Source organism: Nipponia nippon, unplaced genomic scaffold (genome assembly GCF_047370975.1).
Source record: "Nipponia nippon isolate SJK-2023a ecotype South Korea unplaced genomic scaffold, ASM4737097v1 scaffold_3, whole genome shotgun sequence".
In the NCBI taxonomy this organism is placed as follows: domain Eukaryota; kingdom Metazoa; phylum Chordata; class Aves; order Pelecaniformes; family Threskiornithidae; genus Nipponia; species Nipponia nippon.
In genome coordinates, this window is record NW_028262347.1 from 51,319,824 (window position 1) to 51,337,168 (window position 17,345).

Consider the following 17,345-nt stretch of genomic DNA (forward strand, 5'->3'; position numbering starts at 1 on the left):
TTACATGTCACCAGGCTTCCTTTCTGCTGGCCCATTTAAAAATAAACTTAAATTTTCAAGATCAGATTTTGAATGTGAACAAAAGTAAATTAGAACAAAGCCTACCTTATTTCCAGAAACCCATCTGTCACTCCCTGTATTCTGTAATTACTCTAGCCAAGGGTAACTTTTCATTACATAAGTGCAAAATAAGCTATAAAAAGCTTACGTGGACTGTTTGAAATCACATGGTTTTTAAATCATTATTCATTTGTAAGACTTACCTTGCTGAAAGAATGAAGGATCTCTCTACGCTTTCAATGTTCAGTTCATTCTGATATGCTTCCTGGGTTGGCTTTTTAACCTTCAGTCAAGAGAGAAAACTTGACATTCAGACTGAAACGGTACTTTTATAGTTGCTTTAGTTTTACTTACTGTAAAATCTCTTATATTTTTATTGCAGAAGGGGTGCATTGGAGAGAAAAATCTCAAAAGTAGGAGATCACACACCAGTGATTACATGCAGCCCACCATTTTATTTCACTGAGGCCCCACACAAACACTGGAGACGTACAGGAGAATGAAGCTCAAGAGCTGCCAAGCACCTCCTGCTGTGCTTCAACATGCCCAGGCCCGTTGCCCTTTAAGCACCTCCAGCAACTGGGCAAAAAAAGGCACTGCTGCTGCTGCTGCTGCAGGACAAGATGTAGCCTACTGGTGTACCCCGGGGTGGGCATCTGGCCCATACCCCCAAGGGCTGGACCACCCTGCTGATCCTTCTGAGCTACCAAGTTTCAAACATAAGGAGGTTTACAAGTCGAGAGTGGTTCTGAGCCGCCACAAGACACCTGCTGGCAGAAAAGATTTTGCAGCTTAGACCTGGGCACCAGAGCTGCACTGCAGCTGGACTTGGTGCTTTTCTCTGACAGGACCAGGGACAAGTTACTTGATTCCCGAGGCAACGGTCTGTTGTTCCCACTAACTGTCATGTCAGAGACCGTGTCAATATACAGCGTGCATGTCCCTTATCACTACCCAGAGGGGCTCAGGGCTTAACTTTGATGCTTTTTGCAAAGGCTCAGAAACAAAAGCCGTGCCTTCCCTCAGAGTTAGCACATCTCTATAAACCATGGAGATTTGATCCACCAGAAGCTTATCAGCCAGACATGTCTAATCTCTGCGTGTGGGCAATAAAAAGCAGTTACAAGGCAAAAGTAAGGCAGTCTAAACAAAATACAATACAAAAAATAAGTAGGCAAGCTATTTCAGAGGAGAGCAATACTAGATGAAATGCAGGTGAGACGATCCTGTGGCAACAGTTTTTTTAGGGAAACCTAGATAGCAATCCCACAGGCCATATTATGCGAGAAACGTTCAGCCTGTAGGATTGCTCTGGAACATAAGCAACTTTAATATCTCTTTCCAACAATAAACATAGTTGCATTTTGAAAATTTCAAGGCCTGAGTTTAAAGTAGATCTGGAGAAAGACTCATTTTAATACGTGACTCACCTTCATTCCAGCCAACGAGAGCATGTTGTTAAGTTTATACATCCCTGACTGAACTGGAGTAGTATACAACAGGGCATCATTGAACTGTAATACAGAAGCAATGCTTTTTAATGACTAAACACCGTTTAGAGACTGATAATTCAGATGCACTTTACTGGAAGTACAGAACTCATACAGCACTGAGATCAACTGTCCAGAAGGGCATCTTCTACTTTGTATTATTCCACTTAGAACCTAAGAAATGTTTTCATGTATGAATTTAGATAACAATAGATGTTTATTTATATCTTCCTTGTGTAAATATATATTTGGCACATGAGTAAACAGTGCAGGGATGTCAAAGAACAGGCTGTCAGAAAGGACAAAAATGTTTCTCGTGTACACAGCTATATTGTATAACAAACTACTTTAAAAGGATATTAGAATTAACCACGCAAACATAGCAAAACATTCCAGAAACTTGGAGATAGCAGAATTAAGATTAGCAATTTATGATTACAAGGACAAACTTAACCATATGTACTACGTGGATTTTACCAGTTTAAACGTGCATCTACTGTTTATTTCCTGTTCTACCAGACTTGGCTTCATTCAGTGCACTTACTGAACAGCTATTAAGATTCCTTTTATTTTCTGTGTTGTTCAACACATGGATCCAAACTTCATTTACTGCACATAAACACAGACCAGAAAACTGAACTGTCTCCTAAGTTTTTGCTATGAGGTTCTTCGCAAAATAATCAAATGTTTCACAAGCCGTACTAAATCTTCACAGCACGATGAATGGAAAAATCACTGCTTAAGTGTCTAAAGGTATAAACACTAGCCTGCATCTTTTTTATATGCATATAAACAAACAAACAAAACCCCACCACCCCAAAAAACAAAACAAACAAAACAAAGCAAGCAATATTTGAGTGGCTAAGCTAGAGCCACTCAAATTAGCAACATCTGATTTGGGAAGTCCAGCTTGAAATAGCACCAGATTTTTGAGAGTATTACCTTAACTGATATAATTTGCAGTTACCTCAGTGCTTTATATGCTACAAAGTCATCTCCAGAGCATAAGACAGGCACTTGCAAGCTCAGAATACATACTCCATGACTGCCTAGGGAAATATTTATTCGTACTACAGTAACTACAAGACAGATTTCAGCCAGGACTGTGGACCAATAATGCCACAAATTACACAGGGCAATAGCTGCTTTACTGTCTAAATAGAAGAGATAAACAAAAGGTTCAAGTGGAAACAGAAACTTCAGAGATACACAGAAGTTTCAAAACAAGAGAGTAGCAGAGACAGGAAGAGAACCCAGCACTTCACTTCCAGCCCAGTGCTCCGCTCAGGATGCAGGCGGGCTCGTGCAGGGGAAGGAGAGAGGAGGAGGGAGGGAAGGGTACAATAGCAGCGACTGAGCTGTAGGTTTTAAGATCTGGTATGGCTAAGTGGGATAGAGCAACTGCTCTAGTTTTTGCACTACCACAGATAACATCTTCTCATAACAGCGCTCGAATTTTAAATGAGCATTGTCCAAAACAGTACATTTTGGTGAGAAATGGTTTTCCATTCAAATTAGTGCATATGCAACAGATGATCTCTCTTAATTAGAACTGAGCAAGTAGAACAGCAACAACTGGTCATTTTTTCCACCACCTGAAGTTATTAGTTATTTATGTTTGCGGTGTAATGTTTGAACCACTTAAAATTACACTAATGGTAGGCACACAGCAACATACATAGCATCTTACCAGAAAAAACATTCGTGGCTGCATGACCTTCCGGGACAGCTTCATCAGTGTCCCCTCTTTCAGAAAGACCTAGCAAATTAAAACAAGCAATTCAAAATCTAGCTTTTCAGGGCACAAGCCATACAAATGAAATGACTTTTTCATCATCATTACTATTATGATTATTATTACTACACTAGGAGTGCTGCAGAAGTTTTGGGATTCAAGGTCCCTTTCTGAGAAAGGCTGTTCATCCTTAGGTTTCTCTAAAAGTGAGTGTGAACGGCTGCATTACAGTTTTCCATGCCACACTTGAAACCATGACAAATACAAGGTTAAGCGTGAGGAAAAAAAACTTCCTGCAATATCTGGCAAGGAATCATATTCTAAAAATCGTAAGTTTTCATCAGATAAATGGCTAAAAGAACCCCCACATATATGGAGAGGCAGTATTCATTTGACTGTTAGAACCGAATAATTAAGCGATGGACCATTTTTCTTCTTGGTATATGCCAGCTTCAGTACTTTCCTTACATATCATCTGTGCTGCACTTTTACTGCAATCTGCCGAATGCCATCTGGAGGACCTACCCTTCCTGGCTGTACAATCTCATGGTGTCCATTTAAACTGTACTGAATCTGCATGAGTTTCTGAAAGTTATCCTACAGGGAGAAAAAGCAAAAAGTAAGTAATTGCCCTTGCCTCCATGACTTTTTAAAATAAAACATAAAAAAAAAAAAAGAGAGAGAGAGAAAAAGTTTTAATCAATCAGCTTCATAAGTCAAAATACTTACTCCCTGCTTCATGATGTCATTGGCATGGTTTGCAACTTCTATGACAACAGCTAGAGCATCTGAAGGATGAAGAAATGGTACTTTGGTTATACAGACTAGTTAGCGTTGGTATTGTGTCAAGCACAGGTACAATATTGCCCTTCCACACCATGCCAAGATTCAAGGACCTGATTGTACAGTCACTGCATTCAGGAGCACTTCCCATAGATCCCAGAGTCTTTGGAGCATGGTTTAATAAGTGTGCCTTAGCAAGTCATTCCTCCAACCAACAGTGTCAATTGTTTCTTACAGCTAATCAAAACAGTCCACAAGCAAAATTAAATTCTAGTTTCTCACATAAAGAATTACTTTATTTTCAGTGGCTTTACTTACAGCAGAAAAGTTAACAACATTTTAACTGAGACTATGTAGAGATTAAGTTTTTGCCATGTTACACAACTGCCTCCAGTGCCAGTCATAGAAGACTATCTAAAAAATTATCCAAATCTTTGCAATTTCTTTTTTCTGCCTTTAGTTTTGCTGCACCTCAAGATAACAGTATAAAGTTCAAATTTCTAAATTTCAAACTTTTAATACCAGAAGGAAAAAAAAAAATCTCTGAAAGAGAAGAGTTACAAAAGATGAGGGATTTTATTAAGTACTGGTATTTAATAACTAGCAACTTGAGTGTAATATATGCTAAGGTGTAACTGCAAAAAGGGGTTACATAAAAGGATTATGTAAATTACTGAACAGTGAGTGTATATGAGACAGAACCCATCCAATGTTCTTATCCAAAAACCTGTAATTTACTTAAGTAGGAAAAAAAGACTCATTTAATTGAAAGCTAGAACAACTGCTCTGATAAAATGTAGTCTCTAGAGCATTTAGCAGCTTCTGAATAACTGAAGTGCAGTCAGGCACTTCAAATAAAGAAACTACATTTGCTTAAAAGTCCACAGAGAAGCCTACCAAACCAGGCAAAACCAAAGCCTTGGGTTTTTTTCCAGATAATCATTAGAGTATTAGTACTGTAGAATGTATATACTTCCCCTATTGTCGAGTTCATATTCAGAAGGAAAGCATGTTAAAAGATATAGCTTTCTGAACTGAAAGGTTCGGAAGGTTATGAAGCCATATAAAACTAAACTGAGGTGTGAACAAAAAGTTCCTCCTAAGTCAATCTAAAAAGAATTTTTGTTCAAGATTTTCATGAACCAAGGCAATGTGAGCGCAGGAGTCAAACAGTTAAAAGGCATAGCACATATCAAGCATCTGATCAAAATTTAAGTTTAGATATAGATGTCATGATGTCAACTGAGTCTGCTGAAAAATAGCTGGTGGTCTCCTACTAGAAAATGTTGGAGCTGCTCCAGCCAAAACACTCCCCAGCTCCCATCCGCTTGAAAGAAAATGAAGGGAAATTTAGCTAAATTCATTAAGACAGGAATGAGCACCTGAATTTTTTGTTATACTTTCCTTCATCTACCAGCTATTATATCTATTAAAAACTTAAAATTTTACTCATTGACTTCAAGAAAGATTGAAGAACGTTAGAGAAAATTTGCTGGTTACTGAAGGGAAAGTTCCAGCATCTCAGGTCTACTTATAGAGCCAAGACTAAACGAATCTAAACAACAACATAAAATAATCTATAGGGTCAAAGTCCATAAACAAAGTGGTTTTTGGCAGGGAAGAGCATTCCAATTCTTATACCACTTAGCTGGAGTAATGTATTCAAATGAAGGTCATCAGGAAGAATTGTGTTGTTTGAGGTTTTTTTCTCAAGAATACTAACCATAACCAAATCTAGTCTTCTCTCCTTCCCACCCCTGCCCTCTGCAATGGAATTTAACAAGTAAGCAAAGTCAGAATTAAGTTAAGCTCAATTATCATAAGAAAGATCTCGGTGAGTAAAGATTAGATTTTCTTTTCTTACCCAGTTTCAAAGATAGACTATCAAACATGTCAAATGCATAAAATTAACACTGTTATTGTTACAACTAAGCTTCTGCTTTTATCTTTGATGTATGAAAGGAGAGAAAAATGCTGTGGAAGGTACAACTACAAAAACCACAGAAGCTGGAGGAATCACAAGCAAACGTAAAGTAAAAGATATATTTAAGTTGCTCACTTTTCAAGCGGTCAATTATTTAATGTGCAGTGCAAGTATTAGTTTGTTCACAGCCATAAGAAGACAAACTTTTCTCTTAGAGTCATCATTTAAAGTATTTTTGGCTTATATTTTCAATATACTCAAACAAATATGTCTAAATGTCCTAAGAGAGATATTTACTCATAAATTTTACGGTACTGTATCAACAGACAAAGCTATAAGAAAGCAAACTTGGCTCAGTGCATTGAAGGCACTCATTTATCACAGTCCAATCAACTACATCTGCACAGCCCTCCTAAAGGTAACGGGTTTGCACAAATGTCACTAAAGAGACTGAAATAAGTGACAGGGGCTCATGCAAATGAAATGGCAACATCGACTGGGAGCATTTTTAGTACTGCTGAGGCACACACAAGGAAGAAGGAAACAGTCTGAACGTGCATTGCTTTGCTACACTCAAGTTAAACCAGCTTAACCCCAAACTACCATGAAACGTGTAGTCCTGTCCTCTTACATCACCAACTATTCCTTCTCATTTCCTCTTATCTCCTTTTCCCCCCACATGCAGGCAAGCTTGTGGAAGTCACTTGTGTTTGTGCAACTTGTGACAAGTCAAACTGGAGAACCCCTCAGGTTAAATATAACCCAGAACAGCTCCTTGATCTTGTTCACTCCTGCCACATGAACACTTGTCCTGGCAGAAAAAGAGAGGAGGAGGCCGGAAAGGCTCATAGCTGGCAGGGAGCAGCTGGTAGACGAGACTACCTATCATAAAAGGTCTACAGACGCAAGGGCTGTCTCTTTCAATAGCAGTGCCCAAAATATCTGCTTAAGCTGCCTGTGGAACTTCACTCTCATCTCTTGGTTTCAACTCAAGGGCGAGTTGATACCACTGTCAGCTCCAAACTTTTCTGAAACACAAGTTTGCAACTTTTCAGTATCTTTGCTGAGAAACTTAGAACTAAATAGAAAACATTTCTATTACTGGCTTAGCATTTTGCGTGCATTTAACATTTAGAAACATTATCATATGTACATAAGCTGATATTTCTTTACTCTAAAGAGGCATTTACCTTGAGTATCCCTATAGTCTGCAGATTCTTCTAAAAGATTCTTTAAATAATCTGTATAAAGAAAAAACAATATAGAGAGAGTTTTGTTAAAGAAAGAAACAGCACCAGAAAGTAGCAAACCCCACCTTTTTCCTGGAAATCTGCTTTTCAGGCAGACCTACGCCACAAAGATCTACTACTTAATCTTTTAAATCTGTCCAAGTAATAACGATAGGAAAACCAGAATTTCCATAATTAAAGTATATCATGATATCTTGCTCAGAGAAGAGAAGGTTATCGAAGCAGTGGCCTTCTCCAAAGACAAATGATATCTTGTATATACTATTGCAGAACAAAACAAGCAAGTGAAAAATAAGTACATACTTGCAATCATTTACATTTAAGCTGATGCAAAAAATTTTGAAGGTTATAGATATTTGCCTGAGCACCTAACTTGTCTATAGCAGCTAAAAAAAAAAGTATTCCATTACAGAAGATCTGATTATGATTAATATTTTTCAATAATAGAAGTATTACACCCCCCAATGTTCAAAAAGGCATTTTTTGTTTTCAATTATAAATTTAGTTCCTCAACCACGAGATGGCACCCTCAATCCATTAAAGTGTTGGTAGTTTTAAAATCTATTTTACTTAGCTAAAATTAACTCCAAATGCATGACGATACAAGAAAACATCCCTCTCGAGTTTCCATTCCCTGGCTGAGTGTCTAGTTCACCAAAAAGTACAATATCCTGTCAAAGATTAACATATATATTCAGTAAAAAGTCAACCATCTATTCTCTACAGGCTAGAGCTTTGAACTGCTTAAAACTGAAAGAAACCAAATTAGAAACTTTCAAAGAAATATACATGTTAGACTGATAATATCAACAAATACTGATTTATAATTACCTTTTAAATGAGGTATTAAGATTCTGGCAGATCTACTGAAAACTAATCATATGTGATCTAGCAAGCATTCAATTTTAGCTTCGCAGTTGTACAAGTTTCATGTAGGAGTGAAATAATTCAACTCCCATATGCTTGCCCTACCCAAATTCATCCTTTTACTCAAGAAGGATTAGGAGCCAATTGTTCCTGCCTTCATAAGATGTCTTGCTTCATGCATGCCCCTCAGAGACCGCTCAGTGTATTGTAATCTTTTCCTTATGCAAAAAAAAGGGAATTATGAAACATGTTTCTGCAGTAGAAATGCTACAAAGATTGAGAAATCTTGTCACAGATAATGGAAGCTTTGAGAAAAACAGAACTACAGGAAGAAAAATATTTGGCACTGATATATTATTTTTTGGCAAAGACCTAAGGGAGGATCCAAGAGAGAAGCATGAAGAGCAGGTTGGGGTGAAGGAAGAGGAACTGGCTGGGGTCTCCTGCAGGGAAGGGAGGAGGGAGCACTGGGAGGTCTGGCTGGCTGGGCCACAGGAACACCCACAGCTTTCCGCTCTCCTCGAAGTTTTGCCTGATCATTATCAGGTGCTGATCACCGTGTGATCTTTTAAGTCTGACATGGCACCAAAACCTCTCCAGCTACACTCCGTAAGTATTGCATGCTTCACGCCCCCCAAGATCTTGTGTTGTAGTAGCTACCAGACATTCCAGTGCAATATTTAGGTGGACACCTATTCCATTAAAAACAAAGTTCGGCTTGCTTGACATTGGGTTATGCTGGTAAGAAGCTGGTGTGAGAGAAAAAAAAAAATCAGCAGGAGGTATTTTGACAGCAACTGAGAAGAGTTCAGATTGGTTTTAACTTGGTTTAACCTAGAGGAACCTGTCACACATACACCACCAGCTGCCCCCTCCTGCCCAGCCTGCTGACGGGTGCTCGCCCACGTCGGAGCTCTGCCATACTGCTCAGGCAGAGCACTCTCGGGACTCCACCATAAAGGAAACACAAGTTAAAGCTTTACAATTGCAACTGGATCTTCAGCACTAAGGACGCCAGTGGGAACCTCCCAGTATAAAGAATGAGTCCTGACAGCTTATACAGAAATATGGGCTGGGAACAAGAGGTGAGGTGGGTATAAATTTAGTCATCTGCAAATGTACTGCTGGCACTCTAAGAAACTGTCCCTAGTACATGGAGACATATAATATAATTTAATATCCAAAGTGATTGCACTGGAACCTTAAAACCAGAGACCCAATGTGGGAGCTAACTATTGGCATATTCATGCTTTATGACATGTTCTCCAAAACAACAACACTTTACATCACTCAAAAACATTTTTTGGATGGGTATGTTCTAGCATTTTAAATCATATCATCAGTGAACAGAAGAGGGAAAATTAAGAGATTTTAACATAACTGCATTCATTTAAAACTCTGTATTTAAAAAGGAAAGCAGCTTTTGCATTGCAAGACTGAAGCAGCCAATAAAACTTGTAACTGTAAAATCCTGACAGTGATAAACACATAATTTTCATCTTAATACTCTCTATGTATATCTGGTAAGTGGATCTCAGTTCATAGCTAGAACTCAGCTTCAGAGAAGCATCAGAACAGATGTTTTTAGTCTCTTCTGTGAATACACACTGGAAATTCTGTGCTTGCAACTACTTTCTGGAGGTACTGGCTTAAACTGTACAGATGAGCGGATTTCAGAGACATGAATAACGTTACAGTAAAAATTTAGCAAAAATATCCCCAGATAAAACAAATACAGAAGTCAAATATTAAGGTGGAATGGTATCTACTGTCTTTGCCAAAAAAATTTTCCCCTCTGAAACGTGCTTTAGTTGTTCAGGCTAGGAAGACCTTACGCATACCTTCAGAAAGGCAGAGTTAGAATAAAATTCCTAACTCTGCTGGATACCCCAAAACACAACAAAAATCAGCACAAAAGCACACAAGTACTTTTCTGTGACAAAGAAGATTTCCTTATGCCCTTGCTTCTACCTGACAGTAACCAGCAATTCTCTCTTCCTTCTTGCTGGGGCGCAGCGACTACCACTTCTTCTCCTGCTAAAAAATTCCCTTCTGCTTCATTAACTACTTTTTGTCTCAGGTTGTCTGATTTAATTAAGTTAAACTCAAAGCAATCATCCCCCAATACATAATTGGCCTCAAGTCTGACAACTCTATTTCCGACCTGCAAAGGAGCAGCCTGCTCAAAGGCTTATTTTTCACCCCCTTCAGCATCCCCTCACTATACCCCAGTTAAGGATAACAGAAGACTCTCTCTCTGCAAACCTTATGTTGAGAAAGAGAGGTTTATTCTATAACAATGAAGACCCTGTTCATATTGTACAGTCTCAAGTCATCTACTCCAGTCAGAATTTTTCAGGAGGAGAGAATCACCTCTCCTTCACTTCTACTAGAAATCAGAAGCCTCTAATTAACCTCCCCCCAAACCCATTTGCTGTATAGAGCTTGGGGCCAGTATGTGCAGAAGTGGAAGTTCACTTGCTGGACTGGAGAAGCTGTGTAATTAAACAGAAACACAGCTGAGCTGTGCCTCTCCTTGGCTGATTTATGAGTCCACCTGCTCCTGCTTTTGTTAGCACAAAAGTAACTCCACTTCAAAGCACAGCAACAGTCTTGTGATGTGACCATGTAGCAGCAGGTTACCAATACAAAGCTGTCCCACTGACACAGAACATCTAAATAGGAAGAAATGCCTGCTGACTCAGGCCTAGCAGCTTCGTTTCCTGGATTATTTTCGCTCCCCTGCTCTTACCGGCTGCCCCCTCCTCCCTCGCCCACAGATCCCCCCTGGTTTTAGCTGGGGTGGCTGCTGCATCGCTGCATCTCACCGACTGCAACAATAAATCCAAATATTTTGTGTGTCCTCCAAAGGTTTTGCAGCATACGTTTATATAGAGATCGCTCAATATTACACGGAGCTGCTGGAAAGTAACAGAGCAGATGGGTCATCCACAGAGATAGGGAAGAGTGAGAATCTCAAGGACAACAGAAATGCATGATAGATTGAACAGACTGAAACATATCCAAAATAACACCCCCAAGCCCTGGCATAATTAAATTCTTAGTCTGACCTCTTTTATTGCTCCCATAGAACAAGAAAAAATTACTTTTCTAAATCAGCAGCCAGCATTGCATTCCCATTCCTGTCAACAGCATTTGCAGGTGTATTTAAAGCTGGGCAGCCACAGTAAGGTCTGCAGACTGGGGAGACCCACAGCAACCCCCATGACCACAGACTGAGGTTTTCCAGGTCTAAAACAGCCTGTCTTAGGCACAATGACAGTTAATGATCACAAGGAATTCCCCTTCAACATCTGAGTTTTGTTTCAGTGCCATTCACCCCTGACATCTCTCACTTTGCTATGTACATTGACAATGGCATTTACTCCATCCTGTTCCTCTGTTCAACCTTTGCAATTAAAACCTTTGAACTTATCCAAAGCTCCGCTGATTTTGGAGTGTATAAGAAGCCTATACCATGCCCTAAGTCAGTATCCTTTTAAAATAAAGCAACTCCCCAAATGCCGTTTTATAGTCTGATTTCATCAGTTAAGAGTCACTAAGATGTTCCCCTACAAAGCAGTCCATTTAATAAGGGTTTTTCATCTTTTTTCAACACCTGTGACTGTAATGAGATTATTAAAATGAAAACAGTCAACGTTAATAACTTGGTAACTGCTGTATAACACTTAAGTCTGTATCTCCCACAGCATCACTAGTCTAAGTACTTGCTGGGGAAATGCCAACAAGCTGCTACAGAGCCAAAAAAAAGGTCACGGAGCATTTTATTTTGCAGTTACTACATAAACAGAGGCTATTTTTAAATTGCTCATCAAGAAGCAATGGCTTTCAAAAACAATGCCTTAAGTATTTCCAAACCCTTACAGGAGCCATCCCCCTCTTACAACAAACACATCTCAAAATACTTCACAAAGGAGGCCTCTATCATTGCCCTCCTTTTACAGAAAAGAAAGCACTGCATCATGGAGATGACTTGCTCAAGGTCACCCAAACATGTCAGTGCCAGAGCAGGGTACAGAGCCCAGATTTCCTAGTCCCAAGCCAGCTCTTCAGCCTACAATGCCCCTGTAACAAGTCTTAAGCACTTAGCGGTAAACGTACACTACAAACATGTGTTTTGCCTTGCAAAGAGAATGGATTTTACAGACAAAACACCTGGGTGGGGGAGAAATGCAGAAGCTACTTGCAGAAGTTCACAGTTGCACACCCATCTTTCACTTCCTTCTCCAAGCTCCAATTTTCCATACTACCTTTTTCCTTCATAAAAAACCCCCACCAACCCCCCCAAAAAAAACAAAACCAAAGCAAAACAGAAGCATTTGAACCCTCTAAGGAAATCACTGGCTTCTATTACCACAGAAACAAACAAAAACCACCACAGGTTTGGTGTTTTCCAAGTACTGCTGAATGTACCACCAGAGAACACACCACAGTGTTGGGAATATTAGCACCTCGCTTATTTATCTGATTGCAATCAATATTAACAAAGAAAGCCTCTAAACCCATGCCGTGCTTTTAAAAAAGCTTCACATATCTGAAGTCAGATAAACACACTTTACAGATGGATACAACGGCCTGAAAACAAGTCTCCTGGGATGTGCGAAGACTGGCTTCTCAAGCCTGCAAAGAGCTGGACTGTACCTGTCAACAGGAGCCGGTACTGGGGAATCCTCTGAACTGGCTTGAGCAGATAGTGCTTGAGGGCCAGACTAGCACAGCGGGGGCTCATCTGAAAGGAAACACCCAAAATAAGCAATGATTCTGTGGTAGTCAAGGGTTCCAGCAAAAGAACACATACCTACAAACAGCTACCGATTACATTGGATAAGCTTTATCTTAAAAAGGTGCGACTACCAGACTGTTAACACCACGCTACAGAGTGAGCATTTCCCTGTGGAAGACTGCATGCAAAATTAATCATGTGTTAAAAGACATCCGTAAGCACTCCTACTCTGTGGATTCAAAACAGGTGCTTTTGCTTATGAGGACGAGAGGTGAGCTTCTCCGGTGAGGAAACACCGGTGGCAAGGGCAACATGCTCCTTTGTAATCGCCGTCCGTGTCCATTAGGCAGAAAGGCAGAGACAACAGCAGTGCTCACCGCAGAAGTTTTAATTAATCCACACCTCTAAAGACAACACAGAATTAAAAGATCCATGCTTCAAAAATGTTAATTATCTTGAGTTTGCGTTCAAAATAACGTGTATCTGAAACACCAAGGCCTTAAAAAGGCCTCTTATCTTCTTCTTGTCTTTGCTGACTCTACCTCAAGCTCTTCCTTTGCCCACTGTAAGCAGCCTTTTGAACCACGCGTAAGCAAACGGAGCAGGGACTACCCAAGGGGAAGCCCATGTAATAGGAGGTAAATTCACAGTTTGCGTGGATCATGTGCTTAGGGAGCCTGCACCTCTTCTCTGATTTAAGGGAGTTATGTAAAAAACTGGCAGTCCTCTTAGGGACATGAATCAGCTTTCATCGGATTGCTGCATGTGCTGGGTTTGAAACTTCTAGAAATATGCAGATGAGAAAATTCACTTTTTTATGTTTCCAACTGAAATGAAACACCACTCCCATGAGTAAGCTACTGCCTTATGATGTGGTACAGAAATCAACCTGGTTAAAATAGGACAGTTAATCGGTGTATAGTACAATCAGGAGACAAAACTAAAAAAAAAAGGCAGCTAGCGATTTTGTTAACATGTCTTTGATATAATTTGTAGCAAGTACTGCATTTTCAGAAAATCAAGGTCCTTTATCATATCTCACTGTGGTAGCCAAAATCACTAGTTACTTCACAAAATCTGAATTTATTTCTTTGCACTTCCACTCTACTAAATCTCAAGCCAAGACTGCAGAAAAAAAACCCCAAAACCAAACACAAACAAACTGGAGGATAGTTTCTAAAGCGTTATGGAAGATCACAACTGCTGAAAAGCCACAAAATAGGATATATCTTACAAAAGACTACAGTACCTCGAAGTCTTTGACTACTGAAGCAAAACCTGCATTCTTCTTACACTGTTCATCTAATAGTGCAACATTTTTATCAAATTCTTTGATGTAAGTTGAATACATCTTTAAGTAGGGACCCTTTTTAACAAATATATCAGCAATTCTTTGATGTTCGAGCCTAGAAACAAAAAATAGAGCAATTAGAAAGAGCTAAAAAGAGTGTACATCTTAACCCTACAGCAAAACATCTATCTTTTTCACAGTAAGACGTGCTAGGTTATGTTCTGAACAAAACGCTTACAGTTCAGCAGATAGGCGTCCATCTCAGTAGCTACGCCGAAAAACCTTACCAGGCACACCTCGACACACTAGTTTAGCGTTAGATGACAACCACTTAATACCCAGTCTGTTTAAAATGGTCTTGAACCATTTGAACACTTTAGTACAAGCTGGATTTCTGAGGAGACAGATCTTCAAACTTCAAGATGCAGTCTCCAACCCTGAATAGCAAGCATGGGATTACAGTCTTCACCCATTTCAGTGCCTTTGTCAGTAGGCTTTGTATAGCTGATTTAGATCCACCCACCAGTGTAACTGAGAATGGACTTCAATGGGATTGTGGCTGTCAATCAGTACTGTGTCTGGTTAATATATCTCAACTACCTTTAAAATGCAAACTGGTCTTCAGGACAGCCTCCTTTCCCTCTAATGAAACCAGTTCATTTATCATGCCCGTGCAGAGACCAGAATTTTCAATTAAAAATGAAATTTTTAATTAAAAAGTGTGACTGCTAAAAACATGTGTTGACATGCCTTCTGGACCTTTCTGGATACATCCAAATGGCAAAAAGTACATCTAAACAGAAAATTATCTCCTGTACTTTCAAAGTCAATTCTGTCAATTAAGAAGGCATGTGAAACACAAACAAGAGTCAAACTGTGGTCACATGGAGTCACATAAGCCCCACAGATAAATTTCAACAACATCAAAGGAGTGGTATCCTTTTATTGATAGTCACCAGTGAGATAATCGCTCTTCCAGTTCCCTCAGGAGGTCCCGATTGAGCTCGTACAGCTGAGGTAGGTAGTACAGGATCTGATTCAGGATTCTGTCCTCAATCACTGGCTTTCCAAGCTGCCTAGAGGCATGTGCCACAGCATCCCGGAAATCCTGCCGGAGTACAAAGAGGACAGAAACCCCCCTTCCCATGAGCGAACAGCCTTCAAAGCGCCAACACAGACAACGGCGTTCTCTCTGCAGACATCCCAGGCGCTGCTCCCTATTACCAAAGGCAAGGCAGGTACCATCTGGGTTACGTTTCTCTGCAGCTTCAACTTACTCCCCTGCGACTGCCTTAATCCCTTTGGTTTGACGCTGGAGCTTTACTTTCTTGCTCCTGTATGCATAATATAGAAGCTGTTCATTATTTTTATAACGTGCCCTTAAGAAATGTGTTGGTACTACATATGAGGAAACTAAGGGGGGAAAAAAAAGCTTGTATCTGCAAGGGTGTTGGCAGCCTTGAGTATCTTCTTGCTAATATTTGGGTCAAAAAGCAAAAATGTTAAATCAGCTAATACAATCATAATACCTTATTTTAAAATCATACTAGTTTTCATAAGTCATCTAAAAATGCCCTTGTGGAAGATGTGCCTCTTGGACAAAAATGCAGGGTCACAAAAAATTACTATATGTAGCAGCTCTTCTATATACAGGAAAATTAACATCTAACAAAAAGATATTGTAACAATATATGGGAACCATGAGATTTCAAATAACGATGATCAAAACCAACATTGGTACCCCCAAAACATTTGCAGAGAGGAGGAAAACCCCGCTTATGCTTGAAGGATCTTCTTACAGCATTTTTAGGCTATAACCAGCTCCCAACAGGACAGAGCCGAGGCTTATTGGTCCTCATTAAACTATTTAGAATTAAAATCTTGGCCTCACACAAGTCAGTACGGCTAGGATTGTATCCATATTGAAACTCAGTATCCATTACACAAGGCATTTTCCCTGATTACTTGCAAAGAAAATTTTCAAAAAGGTTAGCAATTTAGCATTTCACTTGAAACATAACACTGTCTAAACCGACAAAAAAGATAATCCACATTAGGTGGTGTCCTGTATTATTGAGTCTCACTTAAATTTGGGCAACGGTGGAAAAAAGACAATCCGTCATAGCTCTTTTTGAGTTGATGGTCTGCTGAAACCTGATAACGCGTGCACTATCTATAGGTATCTTGAAAAAGGTGACCAACAACATGTTCCTAAATACAACAGTAAGTTATATTTTAAATGTGCACGGGGTCCACATCTGCCTTTGAAAATCTGTAGGGTCCTCAGGTTGGGGAAAACAAAAAAAAAGAAAAAAAAAAAATTAAGCCCCCTCTCTCCCCCTCCCCAGGTCTACTACTACAGGTCTTACTAGCTATCTCATCAGTCCAGCATCTGGCACTGTTTAGGGTCTCTCAAACTTAAGCGTCAACTTTCCCCTGCCCTCTCTCCTCATTACATCAGCTCTGGGCAGCGTGAGCTCCAGACACACTTTCTTGCTTTGTGACCCTCTGGGTCATGAAGGCTGTGACTGGGCAGAGTTACGACAAGAAACTGAAAGGAGATACAGGGCAATAGCTGTGATGGGGGAAGGCTGAGAACTAAATGCAAGGGAGTTAAAAAACAGATGGCGTTATTCATATGGAAATGTTCTGTTTTACATCCTCTGTGCAGACTAGTGACACATAGGTTAACTACCAGCTGCATCTTATGGGTTTTCCTGACCCTAGGGCATTGCTTAACACTGAAATGATACATGGAATTACAATGGCAAAAGCTCAGATGAGGCATTCTGGAGAGCTTCATGCAAAATGCATCATCATATTATGATAATACCCCCCCCCCCCCGGCCCAAATCACATGCACACACAATATACTGTATGTACTTTGCCATGGGACTGACAAGAATTTTGTCTGAATGTTGTAAGGCTACTTGCACAACGAAAAGAAAAGCAGTTTTGTCTGTAGCGTAATCAACAACCCAGGCTTTTCCCTGACCAAACAATAAAAGGAGAGCAGGGAGCCAGGTTTAAGCACCAGTAGATAAGACAGGAATGTCATTTGTAGTTAAGAGCATTTATTTAACTTCTAGATAGAGCATCCAAAGAGTCTGCAGGATGTTTTCCAAATACAGATTTGGTTTTTTTACTAGCTTGATCCAAAGTCCATCAGCTTCATCAGGCTTTGAATCACGCCATGAAAGA

At 39.8% G+C, this 17,345-nt stretch overlaps 1 protein-coding gene across 2 annotated transcripts in view; it reads right to left on the reverse strand.

Annotated features, from left to right (window-relative positions):
- Positions 1–17,345, reverse strand: part of FGD6 (FYVE, RhoGEF and PH domain containing 6) — a 77,919-nt gene that overhangs the window by 18,701 nt on the left and 41,873 nt on the right. For both annotated transcript variants that reach the window (XM_087766540.1, XM_087766539.1), the window contains exons 6-14: positions 15,101–15,252; positions 14,103–14,259; positions 12,772–12,859; positions 7,183–7,233; positions 4,015–4,073; positions 3,811–3,882; positions 3,241–3,309; positions 1,491–1,574; positions 264–343 (exon numbers count right to left, since the gene is read on the reverse strand). In XM_087766540.1, coding sequence (XP_087622666.1) covers positions 264–343; positions 1,491–1,574; positions 3,241–3,309; positions 3,811–3,882; positions 4,015–4,073; positions 7,183–7,233; positions 12,772–12,859; positions 14,103–14,259; positions 15,101–15,252 — 812 coding nt within the window. The remainder of the gene's footprint in view (positions 1–263; positions 344–1,490; positions 1,575–3,240; positions 3,310–3,810; positions 3,883–4,014; positions 4,074–7,182; positions 7,234–12,771; positions 12,860–14,102; positions 14,260–15,100; positions 15,253–17,345) is intronic.